Genomic DNA, 16,178 nt, shown 5'->3' on the forward strand with positions numbered 1-16,178 from the left:
GCGCGGAGCGGCCGCGGGGGCGCGGAGGGGCGGGTGGGGGGCGGCGCGCCCCGCCCCGCGCTGCGGGAGCGGGATGGGGAGAGCGATGGGGCGGGGGGGGGGGGGGGGAGGAAGGAATTCCGGCACGGCCCCGTCGCTCCCCATGGAGGGAGGGGGATTCCAGAGCGGCCCCCGCCGCCGCGATCCACCCCCCACCACCGCCCCGAGCCGCTCCGCAGTGATGAGCGGGAACAGCCGGAGAGAAAGACTGGGGGGCCCTGGGGGTCGGGGCGCTGCCCCGGGGGGTTGATGGGCAGCTGAGGGGTGAGGAGAGAGGGGATCCGGGAGCTGGCGGTGGGAACACGGAGGATGGAGCGAGGCTGAGCTCGGAGCGCGGGGGTGACCTTGGGGGACAGCAATACCTCCAGCTGTAGAAGCACCTTCCAACCCCTTCGTGCCCCAGCTGAAGAGGGGTCTGCTCTCGACTTGGAGGAATTGGATCCTTGTGGGTCCCTTCCAGCTCAGGATATTCAGGCTAAGAGAACTGTGTTCAGACTGTGGAAGAGAAGGCTCTTGTAAGACCTTAGAGCCCCTTTCAGTGCATAAAGGGGCTACAAGAGAGTTGGAGAGGGACTTTGGACAAAGGCGTGGAATGACAGGACAAGGAGGAATGCTTCAAACTGAAAGAAGGCAGGTTCAGATTAGATATTAAGAAGAAATTCTTCCCTGTGAGGCACTGGCACAGGTTGCCCAGAGAAACTGTGGCTGCCCCAGCCCTGGAAGTGTTCAAGGCCAGGTTAGATGGGGCTCTGAACAACCTGGTGTAGTGGAAGGTGTCCCTGCCCATGATAGGGGGGTTGGAAGGAGGTTAAGATCCTTTCCAAGGCAAACCATTCTGTGACTCTACAGTTCTCTCAGCCCAGGGCTCCTGTGAGCCTTCGCTCTCTCTCTGCAACGTGCACATAGAGAGACCAAATTCAATGGCTTCAAAAAGCCCACAGATTCAACCTACGGCAGGTTTGTGGTGCAACCAGGAAACCATACAAGTGCTAAAAGCCGTGGCACCCAGCTTTTCCACCACCTCAAACCCATGCAGGGCTTTATGCCTCCACAAAAGCTCTCTGTGTCTGTGCAGTCATTAGCTGTACCGATGCACACGATAAATACAGTTTTCTTCCCGCCCGTGTTGCAATGAGGGCCCTGCTGGAGCTGCCCAGGCATGCCTGGACTGCTGTGGTAGCAGCCAAGGAGGGGGAAAATCTGTGCCTGGATACAGTAAAACCTGCCTGCAAGGCTGCAGAGAGCCCAACACAACACCTACTGAGGGCATTTGCAGAGGGGACAGGGAAGCACAGCTGACACAGCGCTGCTCTCCCCACCTTTATTGTTTCTAACCAGCCAAATGTTGCCTGACACTCGCTTCTCCAGGGATACGTTCCCCAAGTGGATGTTTCTGAAACGCCTCCTCTTCTGTTCCCCAGCCTCACACAAACGAGCTCGTTATGGCAGAAGGGTATAAAAACACCATCAGCGTGTCCCAGCAGTGGCACACCCCGGGGGCGAGCGGGAGGGACAGCACTGAGCGATGGGGGACTGGCAACACGTGGCAGGGGGAGCTCTGCGAGGCTCCTGCCTCCCCTCCAACCCCCTCCCAGCCACTTCTAACATTTGCAGAGCTTTCAGGGACAAAGGCCTGCCCGTGACTGCAGCACAGGCCTCAGCAGATTCCAGTTTGAGGCTCAAATGTGCTGCAAAACGCCCTGTGCAACCCCTTCTTTGCTGCCCATCAGCAAAACACCACATTTTGCAGTGTTTCCCTTCCTCTCTGGTCCCTGGGCTGTAACTGTGTCGCAGCAGGCGTGTCCTGATGCGTGCAGAGCACAACCTGTCCTGCTCCCAACTGGGGGGACCAGCGAGGTCCCAAACCTGCCCTGCACAGCACAGGCATTTTAGCACAAGCTCTGCTGCTGCAAAACTGATGTTAAAGGGATTTAATTCTATTTAAAACTCTACCCTGCCTCCACCACGGGGAATGCTGAGGAGAGAGCTCAGATCACACAGACAGACGAGAGAAGAAAAGTAATCAGAAACTGTGCAAGCCAGTCACTTTCGCTTCCTAATTATTAGCTTTAACCCTATTATTGTTTAAATAACAACACCAGTGGCATTTTCCGGGATAAAGTGACATTTCTACAGCCAGAGAAACACAGCCCTAGCCCGGAAAGACTCCTGGGGCTGATGGGATTGAAATCTAAACAGTGACGGAGCACAAGACAATCACGTCCAGCTGAGTGTGGTCAGTGTGCCGGGGAAGGAGTTGGGTTGTTTGCTCAGAGAGAAAAAATGCAGGGCCAGCTCTTGAGGGAAGTTTTGCTTTATAAACCCCCCTGGCTCTCTCTTCCGAGGCAGACCTCGGGCAGTGCTCGCATCCCCTCACCACCAGTGACTGCAGGACGAGCTCAGAGCCTGCCCAGCCCTGCCCCGGGCTGGCTTTTTGATTAGGCAAGAGCGTGTGCCGCTCGCGGAGCACCCGCTGTCTGCTCACAGGATTGCAACGCGCTGCCATGGAAATGATCATCCCCTGGGCGATATTCGCTGTCGCTGCTGCGGTCAGAGCAGGGTCCTGCTAAAAGGGAAGCTTTTACCTCTCCTGCCACGCCAGCGCTGGAGGTTGGGATGGGATCTGAAGATGCTCCACGCACTGACTGTAAAAGCTGGGAGCTGTGTGGGCTGCACAGCCGAGTGTGTGTCTGCAGAAAGCTTTTCCTTCCTTGGGTATTTACTCGAAAATGTTTAATAAAAACCCCCGAGTTCTTTTCCCCCCAGGACACAGTAAAGTCTGTCAGGCTCAGCCACGCAGCCTTTTGTTCCACGTGGGCTCAACCACACCACACACATTTAATCAGCAGCCTCAGACGCCATCACGGGGGTTTTCCCCAACGCATCCTTCCTTGATTTAATTGTCAGGATTGCAGTTGCCTCGTGGGAATAGCACTGCATCCAAGCAGTGAGGTGCATTTCCCTGACTGAGTGTTCTTACTCTCTGTGCTTCATTGCAAAAGGTTGGTTTTTTTTCCTCCTTCATCCCCCTCACTGATGTGCTGTGACCTGAAAAATCAGTGGTGTAACACAGCCCAAGCACAGGGCTGTCTGAACCCCACCTTGGGCATGGCTGGAGCCATTTGTGGGGCAGAAAATTGGGGATGGAGTAAGTAGTATCCAGGCTCAGCCCATCCCCTGCCTTTCTCCTCCACTTCCCAGGGCTGGATGAGGCTCCACGCAGGGTCGACTCAGGCTTCAGACTTCACCAACCCCCTTTTTCCTGCTGCATCACTAAACCCCACACATCCATCCACCCATCACTGTCATCTTTGTGGCCATCTCTGTCACCCCCAGACCTGTCAGCTTGTGAACATCCCCCTTCCACATCCACCCACCCAAAATCAGATGAAGAAGATGCTCCAAAACCAACAGACCACATGAGTGAAGAATCTGTGACTGCAGACACCAACAGCAAAGGCAAACAGCTTTTGCCTGGCAATGAACTCACAAAGCAGAGCACACACAGCCTGTACTTTGTGCTTTCTTTTTGTGGAAAAGCCAAGTTTTGCTAAGAGCTTTCTTGTGCCAAAGCAGGGAGTGGGTCAGCAGGGGAGTGGTGAAGCCTCAGAGCCTGGGATGGGGAAAGAACATACACACACAGGAGATTAATTATAACAACTGCAAAAATAGTTGCTATTTTAAGGTTAATGCTTGAGTGATCTGACTCAGTCAGAAAAAGAGCCAAAGGAATTATTGGCATCAGTGCTGGCTGCTCCACCAGACAAGCCGTGGTCACCGCTGGCACTGAGAGCCACCAAAATAGCTGCTTTTTGAGAGGATTTGAAAAAAAAAAAAATGCCAGCAGAGTGAGTTCAACATCCTGGTGCAACAACCACAAACGCAGGAACACATCAGCTAGTCCTGGGGACATCCTCAGCTTCCCAGGCATCACCCTCATCTCAGATTACAGCAGTTTTACATATGGGTATGATCTCAAGACTCTGAGCAGCTTTAAATGGGGCTCCTCAGCTTCCAGCTCCCCAGCCAGTGTGTTCCTGAAGCTCCTTTAAGCTTGACAAGACACGAGTGAGCTGCTCTTGCTTCGCCCCTGGTGTCACTGTGGGTCACAGCAAGTGCCCAGCACTGGCATTTACCACTGCAACTGCTTTGATAGCTGAGCCATATATAGGACTAAATAAGAAAGCCCTCAAAAATCAAGATTTATAGCCCAAAACACTCCGAGACTTGAACTGTACCAGCCCTACTGGCTATGACCACTATAAATTAACTTCATATTGCACAGCATTTTAGTGTCAATACATTGCATGGCTTCAGAGAAACACAACAGACACGAAACATACCATGTTTTTGGGTGAATGGCAGCAGGAATGGTGCCCTGCAGGCTCTTTCCCCAGGAAACTGGAATTGTAGATGTTGAAATGATGGCCAAATGCAGAGGAAAGCCTGGAAATCACAACTGTGCCAAGGCTGCACATACAGCTGTCGCTCAAGACACGCAGCCGAGGCACTGAGCGTTACAATTTGCTACACTATTAATTTCTCCGTTAAATTGTAGTATATTTTTTAAAGCCTGTATTCTCATTACAGCCTCTGGGGCTGTAATTGTTATGCTAATGTAGGAACCTGGGAAGGGTGGCTGTGGTGAACTCATCGGCTGCTCTCCCGTTGCCTGCAGTGTGCAGCCAGCTCTCGGCTGAGATATAAAGCCGAGCAGGAGGAGGTTTTGTGATCTCCCTTCCTTCCATCTTCCTTCGTGGCACATCACAAATCACAGCTGGCAAGTGGGGGAACCACCTTCTGGTTCTGCTCCTGCCACACTCGTCCTGCAGTGCAGGGGACGGGAGAGCTCAGCCCAGGCACCTTGAGCCTCCAGCCAAGGTTTGATCCCAGACACAGGCAGCGCATTTGTTCAGGGACTCAAAATAAAAGGCTCCTCGTAGCGACAACCAAGCGAGCGCTGCGCGGTTGTGTCTGTGTGAGATAAGATCACAGTCACAGAGGCGGCAGCAGCGTTTTTGCAGCAAAGGCGCCCCGCAGCATCCACCAGCACCCTCAGGGCTGGCAGAGGGGCAGGAGGGGCTGTGAGCACACACTGTGCAGGTGACCTGAGCACTGCTCAGCAGTTCTGCCCAGCTTCAGCTGGGGCTTTTAATAAAAACCACACATTTCTGAGGGAAGCGTCCCTAAGACTGAAAGACTGATGTTTAGAGCAGAACAAAGATTTTTTAAAAAAATAATAATATATATGTATACATATATATATATACAAATAAGAATTTTCAAAATGAAGGGAAGGCATGTGGCATCCAGGTCTCTGATCCTGTCTGGATCTTTGCTCCAAAGGCAGTTCGGTGTCCACTCGGTCCTGAGCTGTGAACCACGCAAGGGAATGGTTGTGGTGGTGGGTTTCACACCACGAGCCAGACAGAAATCAGCCTCTGATTACTCATGAGTCATATGTTGGCTCATCAGCCTCTCCGTGAGTGGGGTTTGTCTGCTGTGGACATGGCTGGGGAGGCTGGGGCAGCAGCTGGGGCTGGTGCTGCTGACCTGCTCTGCTTTTAAGACAGGACAGAAGCTTCCTAAGCAAGCTTTGTAAGCCAACTGTCAGCAGTGATGCCTGCCCACCCAAACCCTACCCTGCAATCAGTAAATCTAAAAAAAAAATAAAATACCAAAACCAAACACAAACCCAACAAAAACACACCAATCTCCCCCCCCCCCCCCAAAAATATTCAAACGTCCAAAAATCGACCTGATCGACCTGTACCTATTTTTCAAATTCTGTTGCTGTTAAAGAGGTTGAATTGTTGTCTCCCACAAGGCTGCTCTGATTCATGGCAACACACGGGCATTGTGTGCTTGGTAAATCCCAGCAGATATTTCCGCTCAGTTTTTGCAGCAACAGTTAAAAACCCCCTGACTGCCTCAGAATACAGATTAGGGCACGCACGAACCAGCCTCAATTTAACATAGTACTTTTAAACGTTCCTCCTGTGGAGCAGCCGGGCTCACTCAAGGCATCTACAAGGTTTAATGGTAAAGCAGGTGAACCCCCAAACCGGGGATTATGCATGCAATGTACTTCACACAGAGATAAGCAAATGGAAAACGGCTGAGCCAGGCATTTCATCCAGCTCACAGCTGATGAGGGGTCGTTCCCTGCAGTGTATTTAGCAATGATTTGTCCGGTCTAGTGTTGATTATCTAAACCAACACAGAACTGCCTCCATTTCTCCGGGGAGATTGTTTGCAGCAGCCAAACTCATTGGCGAAAGGTTTTCCTCTGCCTTCGTTCCATCTCACCTCTCCCCAGCTCAGCCTTCAGCCACGCTAATTAATTCCCTGTTTCCATGGGTTCCCCCCTTGCAGCCATTTTGTACCGTGCTACTTCTTCTTGGCTGTCTTTAATCATCACTTAGTCAGGCTTACAGCTTTAATTCTTGTAATCTTCTGCCATTGCCCAATTCTCTCCTCTCAGTCACTGCAGCTGCTCTTTGTAGCCCCTCCAATTTGGCTACCACCTCCTGGTATGAGCCATCTCAAAATGAACAAGTCTGGCTTTCCCCAGAGATTCAGATCAATACCTTCACAGCTGTGCTGGGTGGAGGATTCCTTCTGACTTCACAGAGCTCCCACAGAACAAAGATCCCGAGCAGCTCAGGGAAGAGGCACCTGGAGCACTGACAATGACCAACAATAAGTGGTGGGTGTGTATACACATTCTTAGGGAGACAATATGCCAATGGGATATCCATGGGATATTGTGCCACCCTACCAAAATGACACAGGACTTGAGATATATAGAGGATCTGCACCCCCTCAGGGACAGAAAGAACCCACAAACTCAACTTATTAATATACTTACCCAGGCCACAGGAGACCTGTGTTGTTAACTGCTTCTCTTATCGAGGATGTTTTTGCCAAGCTCGGCACAACCATCCCGAGAGGGAGCAGTAAATGGAATTTTAAGCCATCCCTTCCATTTTGATCCTCACTTATTCCACCTGCCACCCCCATAACAGCCTCAGCTCACAGCCCTGTTTATTTTTTTTCAGGAATACAAGAGCCATCTCATGTATTGTGTCTCAGCCACCCCAGTGAAAATATTACACGGGAGACAAGAGTCACGACAAAGCAGCGTCACCCCCAGTTACACCATTTATCCATGGATGAGAGGGGAGAAAAGAGAGGGATGACATGCATTTGTTACTACTTAAGACACACAAAAGCCCTTGCCTCCTAACTGAGGACCCCAATATCAGGATCAGCTGTGCCAATACAAGCTGTGTTATTACCTCTGCTGTACAAAGCAATTTGGTTTTTATTGACCACTCGCTATACAGGGCACTACAACACACTCCTCTCATTAGAGCCTGTCAGTCAGAAGGCAAAGGAAAGCAAAATCAGGATTGAAAGAGAAGGCAGCCCTTTGCAGTCATGAAGATAACCTTGCTCAAGCAAAAGCACTGACAGCAGGCAGCCAGGACTGCAACAAGGAGCTGTAAATGATCAAGACAGCTGGGAATTTCAGACACTGGAAGAAAAACCTTAAAGCAGGTAGAACAATTTACCTCCCCCAGGCAGGAAAACACCTACAAAACTGCATCCAAATGCAGCAAATTGAGGGAAGCTTTGTTAGGGCTTTGGTTCTGTTTATTCTCCCCCCTGTGTAAGTCTGCCAGACAACCTCTGCTTGCAGTAGACCTCAAATACTGGGAGCTCTTCTTTTTGTCTCCTTGGAGAACATGGTCAGAAATCAAATTTTCCCCAGGTAACTTAATTTGGTCTCCTTCTCAAGCGAGAGTTCCCACAATTTAGTCCCACTTTATGCACCCCACCCCAAACATTTCACCTTTCCTTGCAGTTGAGAGATGTTCTGTCCTGGTGCAGCCAATTCCGCCGGAGCAGTTTGTTCTCAGAGCAGGGATGAGTTTGGATGCTGTCAGGGAATGTTTTAAGGCCAAACACACAACAGACAGAACACACAGAGGATGTTCAGTCTGGAGAAACCTGCATGACACAGATACAGGTCACCCCAGTGCAACAACCAGCCACCAGCTCCATCACAGAGTTTGTTTTAACCTACAGCGGGGTATTAGTGAATCCAAGGCCTAAGTACTTATTATAGTTTAGTTCCCTGGTAAAACACCACCCACCCAGAGGCTCGAGGCAAGGCAGAACTGGCTGCCTGGGAGGTGCAGGGTAGAGAACACAGGCTATTTCTGGCATTACCCCTCGATGGTAGGATGACAGCTATAGGCTGAACTGTAAGAAACATCTTGAGGACTTGGATTTCGTGATGAAGGACATATGCTTTTGAGGGATGGGGGATTGTCAGGAAGAACACTTCACAGGAATACTTTGCCCTCCTCATCCCTGCCAACCCAACCACTTTGCAGAACCAAAATGCATGGTTAGATCCCAACACCTCAAGAAGAGCACAACTATGTAAGTCCTGGATAACTGCCAGTCCAGCCTAAAGCAAAAAGGCCAAGGACTTGCCCCTTTGAGATAATATGGTCAGATCCACAAAAGATATTACTTTAAAAATAGGTTTTTACCCTTAATTTGTACCTGGTCACCAAGGCTCAAAGCACCAGCTCCTTGTCTGCCCTTGCACAGCAAGGTGACATCAAGCCCTGTGGAATAAGGAGCTCCTGCTTTCCTGCTTGCTGGAGACTGCAGGAGACACAGGGATGTGAGGAATGCTTCTGTTTGAGACTCAGTCCACAAACTACTACTTAAGTTCAGCTTCCAAACCTAAATGAGCAGGAACAAGCAGAGCTTAGTACCCAGAGCTCTTCCAGCTCAAGAAAAGGCACCTCAGTGGGTCACTGACAGGAAAGCTTTTCCCTTAGAAAAAAAGTTTTCCTCCCAAGATTTTTGTAATTCAGCCCTGTATCCACGATGCAGATGTTAAGGGTTGGAAATGGAAGCTGGGCACAGGGAAAAGCAGACTTTGGAATCAATGGGTCAGCATGGCTACTGGCAGTTCAGAAGCAGAAAATGAGATGCATTAAACTTCTTTCTGGTCAATCTTTATTTTACACATTTGCATCACAGCAGGGAAACTAAGTTACACAGACTGCCCTGACTTGTCTCTACCTTGCTTCTCTTCCAATACTGTTTGCTGTTCTTTTAATAAAGTTTAAAAAAATACTGAAAAAAAATCCATTTTTACATCTGAACAGGAACTGAGGAATAGGATATTTACAGGTCACCAAACCCCCTGGAATTGGACCTTGCTGTACACAGGAAGGTATTTTTTAGTTCTTCTGGAGGTCATTTACTAAATGAATTCAAAGCTACATTGTACAAGGTGCCCTAAAGCTGCTTAATGACACAAGAGGATCTAGAATTAATTATTAATAGTTACTAAAGGGCAAGGGAAGCTATTTAGACCCACACTCTGTTTTGACAGAGCTGGTACCAGCCCCACGCTCCAGTATCCTGGCTACAGGACAAAGTGCTTCTGATGACATGGAGGTCAAGCTCTACTTTATTACACAGAGAGCAGAACATCAAATGAAATCCCACAGGGAGATATTTATTCAGAATTGTCCTTTCTCCAGGATTGCTGCAGTCAAAACATAAATGGGTTCTTGAGCCAGTCAACCTACAAGGAGTGACTCTTTTCTCAGCCACTTTCTTCCAGGACCATCACTCTACACCTATAGAGAGTATCAGTATTGTCCTAAATCCTGTTCCAGCCACTTGTGAGTACATGTCATGTGCAGTTCTTATAGGATCATTGCTTGATCCAAGCAAGAAATACAGAGCTTCCCAATATTGCTAAGGGAAAGTGATTAGTAAGCCCAAGACAGCACTGCACCCAGCATCTAAAAAAAAAAAAAAAAAAAAAAAGCCACATTAGTCTAATTAGAATAACATTTTCCAGCAAATTGACCCCAGGGAACACAAAGTAAGATTGGTTAAGTGCCTCTGGGCAGCACCACCTCAGCTTTCATGAAACATGGAGGTTACTGGCATTACACACAAGGTCACAGGTTTCAGACAGTGAATCCCATCAAATTCAAACATCACTGTAACTCCCACTCCTGCAGACCACAGCTCCACACTTTTTGTACACAGCTGAAAAACGGGGACATGCTGAATGAGTGAAGTGGAGGTCATAACACAGAATCCATAAAACACATCTGCTTTAAAGTGACAGCAGTCTGCCAGCTGGCATGGCAGCTCAAATTGAAGGAGACAAACCTACCAAAGGTAGACTGAAGCAAGGAGGATTTCCTTCCCTCTCCTTAATAGCTAAGCAACTCCAGTTCTCAGAGCTCAACAGAGCATACAAATATCCAATATTTGCTTCAAAGTGGGTAGTTTTCAACTAGACAACAAAAAACCCCTCCTTTCTTGTCAATCTCATTGTCAATGGCCAGACTGCACTTCTCTTCTCTAAAAGGAGCACGTTGTAAGGAAAAAAGACTTAACATACTAAAAATCTTCCACTGGACTTCCACCAGATGTGCAAGCTGGAGTGCTTAGGACACACCCTTCCACGAGCAGGAGTGTTACAGTGCTCAAGGATACATGGTGGATGCACACTCATGCCACAGAGAGTCCACTCAGCTTAGAAAAATACATCTTCCACGCTACTTGCTCCAAGACAAAATACTGCAATGCAGCAAATTTTTTACAACATGCTCCCAGGGTATGCCAGCATGGAAATCCAGGGACAGGGCACTGAGCTGGAGAGAAACACTGAACAATGCACTGCACAGATCATGACACACTGAGTTAGATGACAACATGAAAGAGCATCTTAATAGGACAGCATGTGGCTTCTTCAGCTCAAACTGCTCCACTCTGAGCAAGCAGCAGCAGTGTTCCAGATGACCCCATTATGTCTTGCTTTCCTTTAGTAAGTCTCTTGATGAACCATCAAGGAAAACATTTTTCCAGCCTGAGGAATGCAAGAGTCTGGCAGTTGCACTGCAAGGCTCCCTCTGGAAGACACCCTGAACAGTGACAGCAGGAGGGAGGAGTGCAGCAGTGGCATGTGCATGTCATCATCAACAGGGATTTATTGGGGCATAACCTGCATTACAACTGAAGACTGAACCAATCTCATTTCTGTCTGCAGAGGGTGCTGAGTGCTCCACTGCAGCAACATATGGGAAAGCATTCCAACCATTTATTCTGAATTGCACCAGACCTGCTGTCCCTGTACTGCTGCATCCTGTCAGTGTGATTGCTTCAGTTCCCCGCTTCAGCAAAAGGCAGAGACAGGAAAGCAAGGCTGTATCCCAAAGCAATCTGTAATCCACAGCAGCTCCTCCAGCTTCCCTGTGAAAGACAGAGCTTCCTACACCAGATCAGCAGCTGTCAGCACGTGAAAGGCAGGCACTGATTATCCTGCCTCGGGAGCTCCGAGCTGCCGCACTCCACTCGCCCTGGAGTCGTGCAGTGCCAGCCCTGCAGCTGGGGGTTTGCCTGGGAGGGAGGGGAGGGAGCAGCCCTCTCTTTGATGCTTTGCACTGCAGCACAGTAAGTGAAAGAAGCACAGCTGCATCCTCTTCCATCTTCCACCATCCCACAGTCCAATCTATCACACAAGACACTTCCTGACCTGCTCCGAGGAATTCCACCAGAGAAAGTGGAAATTTACTGCAGCTGTTTCCAAAGAGAGAGTTTTTTGGTTTTTGACTTGCACATGACATTCATTTTGCTTCCTAATGCCCAGGTTTGACCAGTTCCTGCTGCTTGGCATCCTGCACTAAAAGCACCAGCTGAAGCTGTTTGTAGAGCTGACTGCTGAAACTCCGGGCTGAACTTGGAAAAAGCTCTTCAAAAAAAAAAAAATACTTCCGGAATACTGCTGTGACTTTTCATGCCAAGACAAAAAGAAATGACCCATTTTTTAGCCTTTGACTAGCGAGCCAGGGACTTGGCAGATAAACCTACACCAGATGCAACTTCAGCAAAAAAAGTGCATATAAAAAAAGAGAAACCTGAGACTAAGGTAACAGCACTTGCCAAATTGTCAGCTCCACTGATGCTGAGGTATGGAACAGGCAGCTGTTTGGAACCAGCTCTGCACTCACTGGGATCTCAGCACAGCCCTCATGTTTTTGGGTGAAATGTCACAGCCATCAGAATTTCACATCTCATTCATAAAAGGAATTAACATGTTCTAGAGCAGCATCATGTCCAGATAACACTGTTACTGCACTTTATCCTTATCCCTTACATACCTCTCAGTCCCAACAGACTAAGCCTCCAGTGGGCTTCTCTGAACAAAGTGTGCAGCCTGTCTGAGCAGCCCTTTGGATGCAGTGAGTGACAATTCCACAGGGACAGAGTAACTCTGCAGAGCGAGAGTGTATGATGAGCTGGGTCTGCCTGTGTTTATGATCCAATTTCTCACACCTCAGCTACTTAATATGCAGATTTATTCTTACAGAAGGTCTAAAAGGCCCATAGATCACCAAACAGCCTCTCCAGTGGTGTAGGATCTGTTCCCACTAAAACTGTCTCACTGCAAGGCAATGACAGCAAAAGTCAAACTATCACTGCTGTGATTACTGTGAAGTTATGGCTGAGGAGAAAAACAGAAGACGACTCTGCACCCAGAGAACAGGGCTATTGTCATGCTTTATCTGAAGAGAAAGCAGTTTCAGGTATGAAGCAGGCAGATTTGTTTCTACCATCTCCATGGTGCATAGAACCAACATCTGGGAAAAGTGGCAACTGGAGAAAGTGAAGCTGCTCCTCAAACAGCGAGTCTTGGTACAGACTGCTCACCAAGAGCTCTGCAACCCCTGCTCAAAAGTGAGGAAGTGGTTCAAGATTCTAAAGGAAATCCTCCTTCTAAGCCTGAAGAATAAAATTACCTAGTGGCTAGCAGTCCTCTAATCAGCTGTGCCCCAGAGATGTAGTCCCTTCAAAAAAGCAATTCCTAAATGAGTCCATAAGCAATGCTGGCACTTCCAAAGCTTTGACGATGCCAATCCCTGTCAGTCTGGCAGAAGGACTTGGCTCAACAGCACCACATTTCAATGCCTCTACATCAATATTAAGGCTTCAGTGGGTCAGTGAGCTATACTTGATTTATTTTTCTTAAAGCTTATCCTCATTACATCAGTGAACCACTTCCATCCTTCCCCGAATTAACAACCATTCTCATTCCTGCACCTATGACAGCAGCTGCCTCACTGACCACAGCAGGGACTACAGAGAAAATCCATGTGGCATTTGCAACATGTCTGTAAAGACTCCACTGACAGTCAAGACTTCCATATTCCCCTGCATTGAGGTTCTAGTCATCTTCTTTCCTGACAAAAAACATCTAGGACTGGGAGCTGTAGTTGCCTGGTTTTGGTGGCAATACCATTTTGACCAGTTCAGCTCGTCTCAAACAGCAGTGCCATTAATTCCTACATAGCCAGACAGGTACAAGTAGCCATCCAGAGAGGTCAGGTAACTCAGGATAATGGTGAACCAGAGATTTATACTGCAGTAAATTGGCTAGACAGATTTCCACTGGAGAGTCTGGTACTGTTTATACTGAGTCAGAAAGGAGCGACTTCTGAAATACCTTGAAAATATTTTATCAAGCAGACCAAGGTGCTCTGGGTCACAGCTTGAAAGAAAATGTTTAGGATAGCATGGCAGACCCCTAAAAAGCAAGCATCAGTCTTACACCTCTTATGTACTTCTTGTCAGGTGGGCGTGAGTCAAGAGAAACTCCACGAACAGTGGAGAATGTACATTAATTCTTATTGCACTATGGGCTCAGTGCTTTAATAGAGAACAGTCACTTGTTTCCTGTACAGTAACATCTAAACACCTGGCACGTTCAGGTGGATACCTGCATGGATAAAATAAGATACTTATCAACTTTCCCACTGGTGTGAGCAGTGCCAGAAGTCACCTCATCCAACACCCATTCAGTCTCTCAAAGAACTGCAGTTGCTCCTACTCATGTTTTGCAACGTTTTGTCTAAAGGAGTGTTTATAAAGTCAAAAGGAGTGTTTATAAAAAGAAAAAAAAATACTTACACCTCTTATCTTCTTTTCCCACGCTTTGTAACTCCTGGCATACATGTTACATAGTGTGTGTATATATATATATATATGCACATTATATAAAATATATACTTTACATACACACTGAAGGTCTCTCTTCACATTAGCATTAGACATTCTGAAGAATGCAACTGCAAACAATTCAGGATGCAGAACCGATCCAGAAAGGGGGGAAAAAAAGAATAAGCTACCCAAAATCCCTAGGAAAGCTTCACACTCCTTGCAGGTACCAGGAGATCCCATTTTCTTATGATCAGAGGAATAGTTATGTTTCTGCACTGCTTTCCTCCCCCCAGACACACCCCACTCTGCCATTTCAGTGGTGGGAAGAGCAAGTTGCTCCCTTTCCACTGAGAGTAATATTAATAAATTAAAACAGTTCCTCTGAAAGTGCTGCCTTAGTCCAGTCCATCATGCCGTGCTTTCCCACTCGCCCTGGGGCTCTGCTGAACCATTCACCACTTTCTTGACCTTCTTCATGCCCTCCATTACTCCTGAAGTTGTCACCCTGGAAGGGAAGGGAGAGACATCAGCAATCAGACCTTGAACTGTAACATCCATTTCACCAACAGCCCATACTCATCCTCCTGTGCCCGTCAAATCACACTTCTCACATGTCTCTTTACCCAGACCAAGCAGTTTCCATGTTTGGAACTCTCCCGTTGCTCCCATTTTGCAGCCAGGTATCACCTTGGCCACAACAGTGATGGGTGTTGGGAGCAAGGCCACTGTCCTTGAGCACCTCAAGGCCCTCCCCATCTATCATTAAACTAAGCCAGCAAACAGTATTTACTCATACTTGAAAGAAGATAGCAGGGGTGGTTAAAGAGTTAAACCAGGTGTTTATTTGCTAAATTTGAGCAGTTTGCTTAAAAAACCATTTTGCTATACAGCTGAACACCCTCAGTTCTGTGCATTAGAGACTTTCTTCTGCATTTGCAACACTTTTAATAGGTACAACATAATACACAAATGCACATGCAGTGGACAGTGCTCCAAATGAACCTTATTAGCTTAATGCACACCAGCTCCTGTTAATAGCAAGATTACTCAATGAGCAGCAACAAAACAGAGGCGAGAGGTCATCCTTTTTATACCACCCAAGTCTGGATTTGTCATGACAATCTGACCATTGAGCTACAAAGCCTCATAACACCATTCAAACATTAGGCAGACTGAACTGTTTATCCAGGCAGAACAGCACCACTCCTCTCGGAACTACCTTGGCTCTCCAGCAGCTCTCCAGCCCAGCAGCTCCTCTGCTGCTACACAAAACAGGCCATTAGGATGCACAACACATTTCCTTTATTCTTTTCCACAGTGTGATTCTCATTCCATGCAGGCATTTTTTCTTCTCCCCCACCCCCCCTCCCCCAGATGTGCTACAAAGGTTATTTTGGATGCTGAAAGTAAGAGTGCCAATAGCTCAATGCATTCCCAAGGGATGCCTGGAAGCATACACAGAACTGTCCTGTTCAAAGCTGCTGCTGTCTGTCTGGGTGTGCTTTCACCTGCTGTTTACCGGGTCAGAATGCTTTATTTGATCAGAGCTGCTAACAACATCTTCACAGCATCACCCCAAGAGAAGTCATCTTCAGGTACACTCTTCTGATAATGCCCTTAGTTCCACATTAGATACCAGCTTCTGGTCATGTACTGTAAAAATAATTCACTCAGACTGCTGTGTTCAGTGACTCTCTAGCAGTGGCAGTACTGGGTTCACTTTAGAGCGAGCTTGTGCATAACAGGAAAGGGTCACAAGAGTACAGATAAAATAAGTTTAGTCCCTATTAAAATAAAAAATAAAAGTATAGAGAAAAATAAGCAGATTGCTTAAAGGAGAAAGATGGAATTTAATAACAAACATTTCCTAGAAGAGATCAAACTTATCAGCACAGAAATGTGCAGATCTCTGAAGTTATCCCTGCAGACAAAGGTTTCCCCACAGTCATAAAGCAAAAAATCTGGAGAAACATAGGGTAGACAAAAGCAAAGTAGATGGATAACTAATTGGAAAAGCATGTATTGAGACGAACTTAATGGTTTCCTGTCAAAAATGTAAGAACATTGAGTGTGGTTCCAGAGAG

General features: G+C 47.7%; 1 protein-coding gene across 2 annotated transcripts in view; it reads right to left on the reverse strand.

Moving 5' to 3' along the window:
• Positions 1 to 9,067: 9,067 nt before the first annotated feature.
• The window catches only part of GPR107 (G protein-coupled receptor 107), a 37,663-nt gene continuing 30,552 nt past the window's right edge, over positions 9,068 to 16,178 (reverse strand). For both annotated transcript variants that reach the window (XM_032708298.1, XM_032708299.1), the window contains exon 18: positions 9,068 to 14,599. In XM_032708298.1, the coding sequence (XP_032564189.1) occupies positions 14,503 to 14,599 (97 nt within the window). In that variant the 3' untranslated portion in view covers positions 9,068 to 14,502. The remainder of the gene's footprint in view (positions 14,600 to 16,178) is intronic.

This window comes from Chiroxiphia lanceolata, chromosome 21 (genome assembly GCF_009829145.1).
Source record: "Chiroxiphia lanceolata isolate bChiLan1 chromosome 21, bChiLan1.pri, whole genome shotgun sequence".
Classification (NCBI taxonomy): Eukaryota; Metazoa; Chordata; class Aves; order Passeriformes; family Pipridae; genus Chiroxiphia; species Chiroxiphia lanceolata.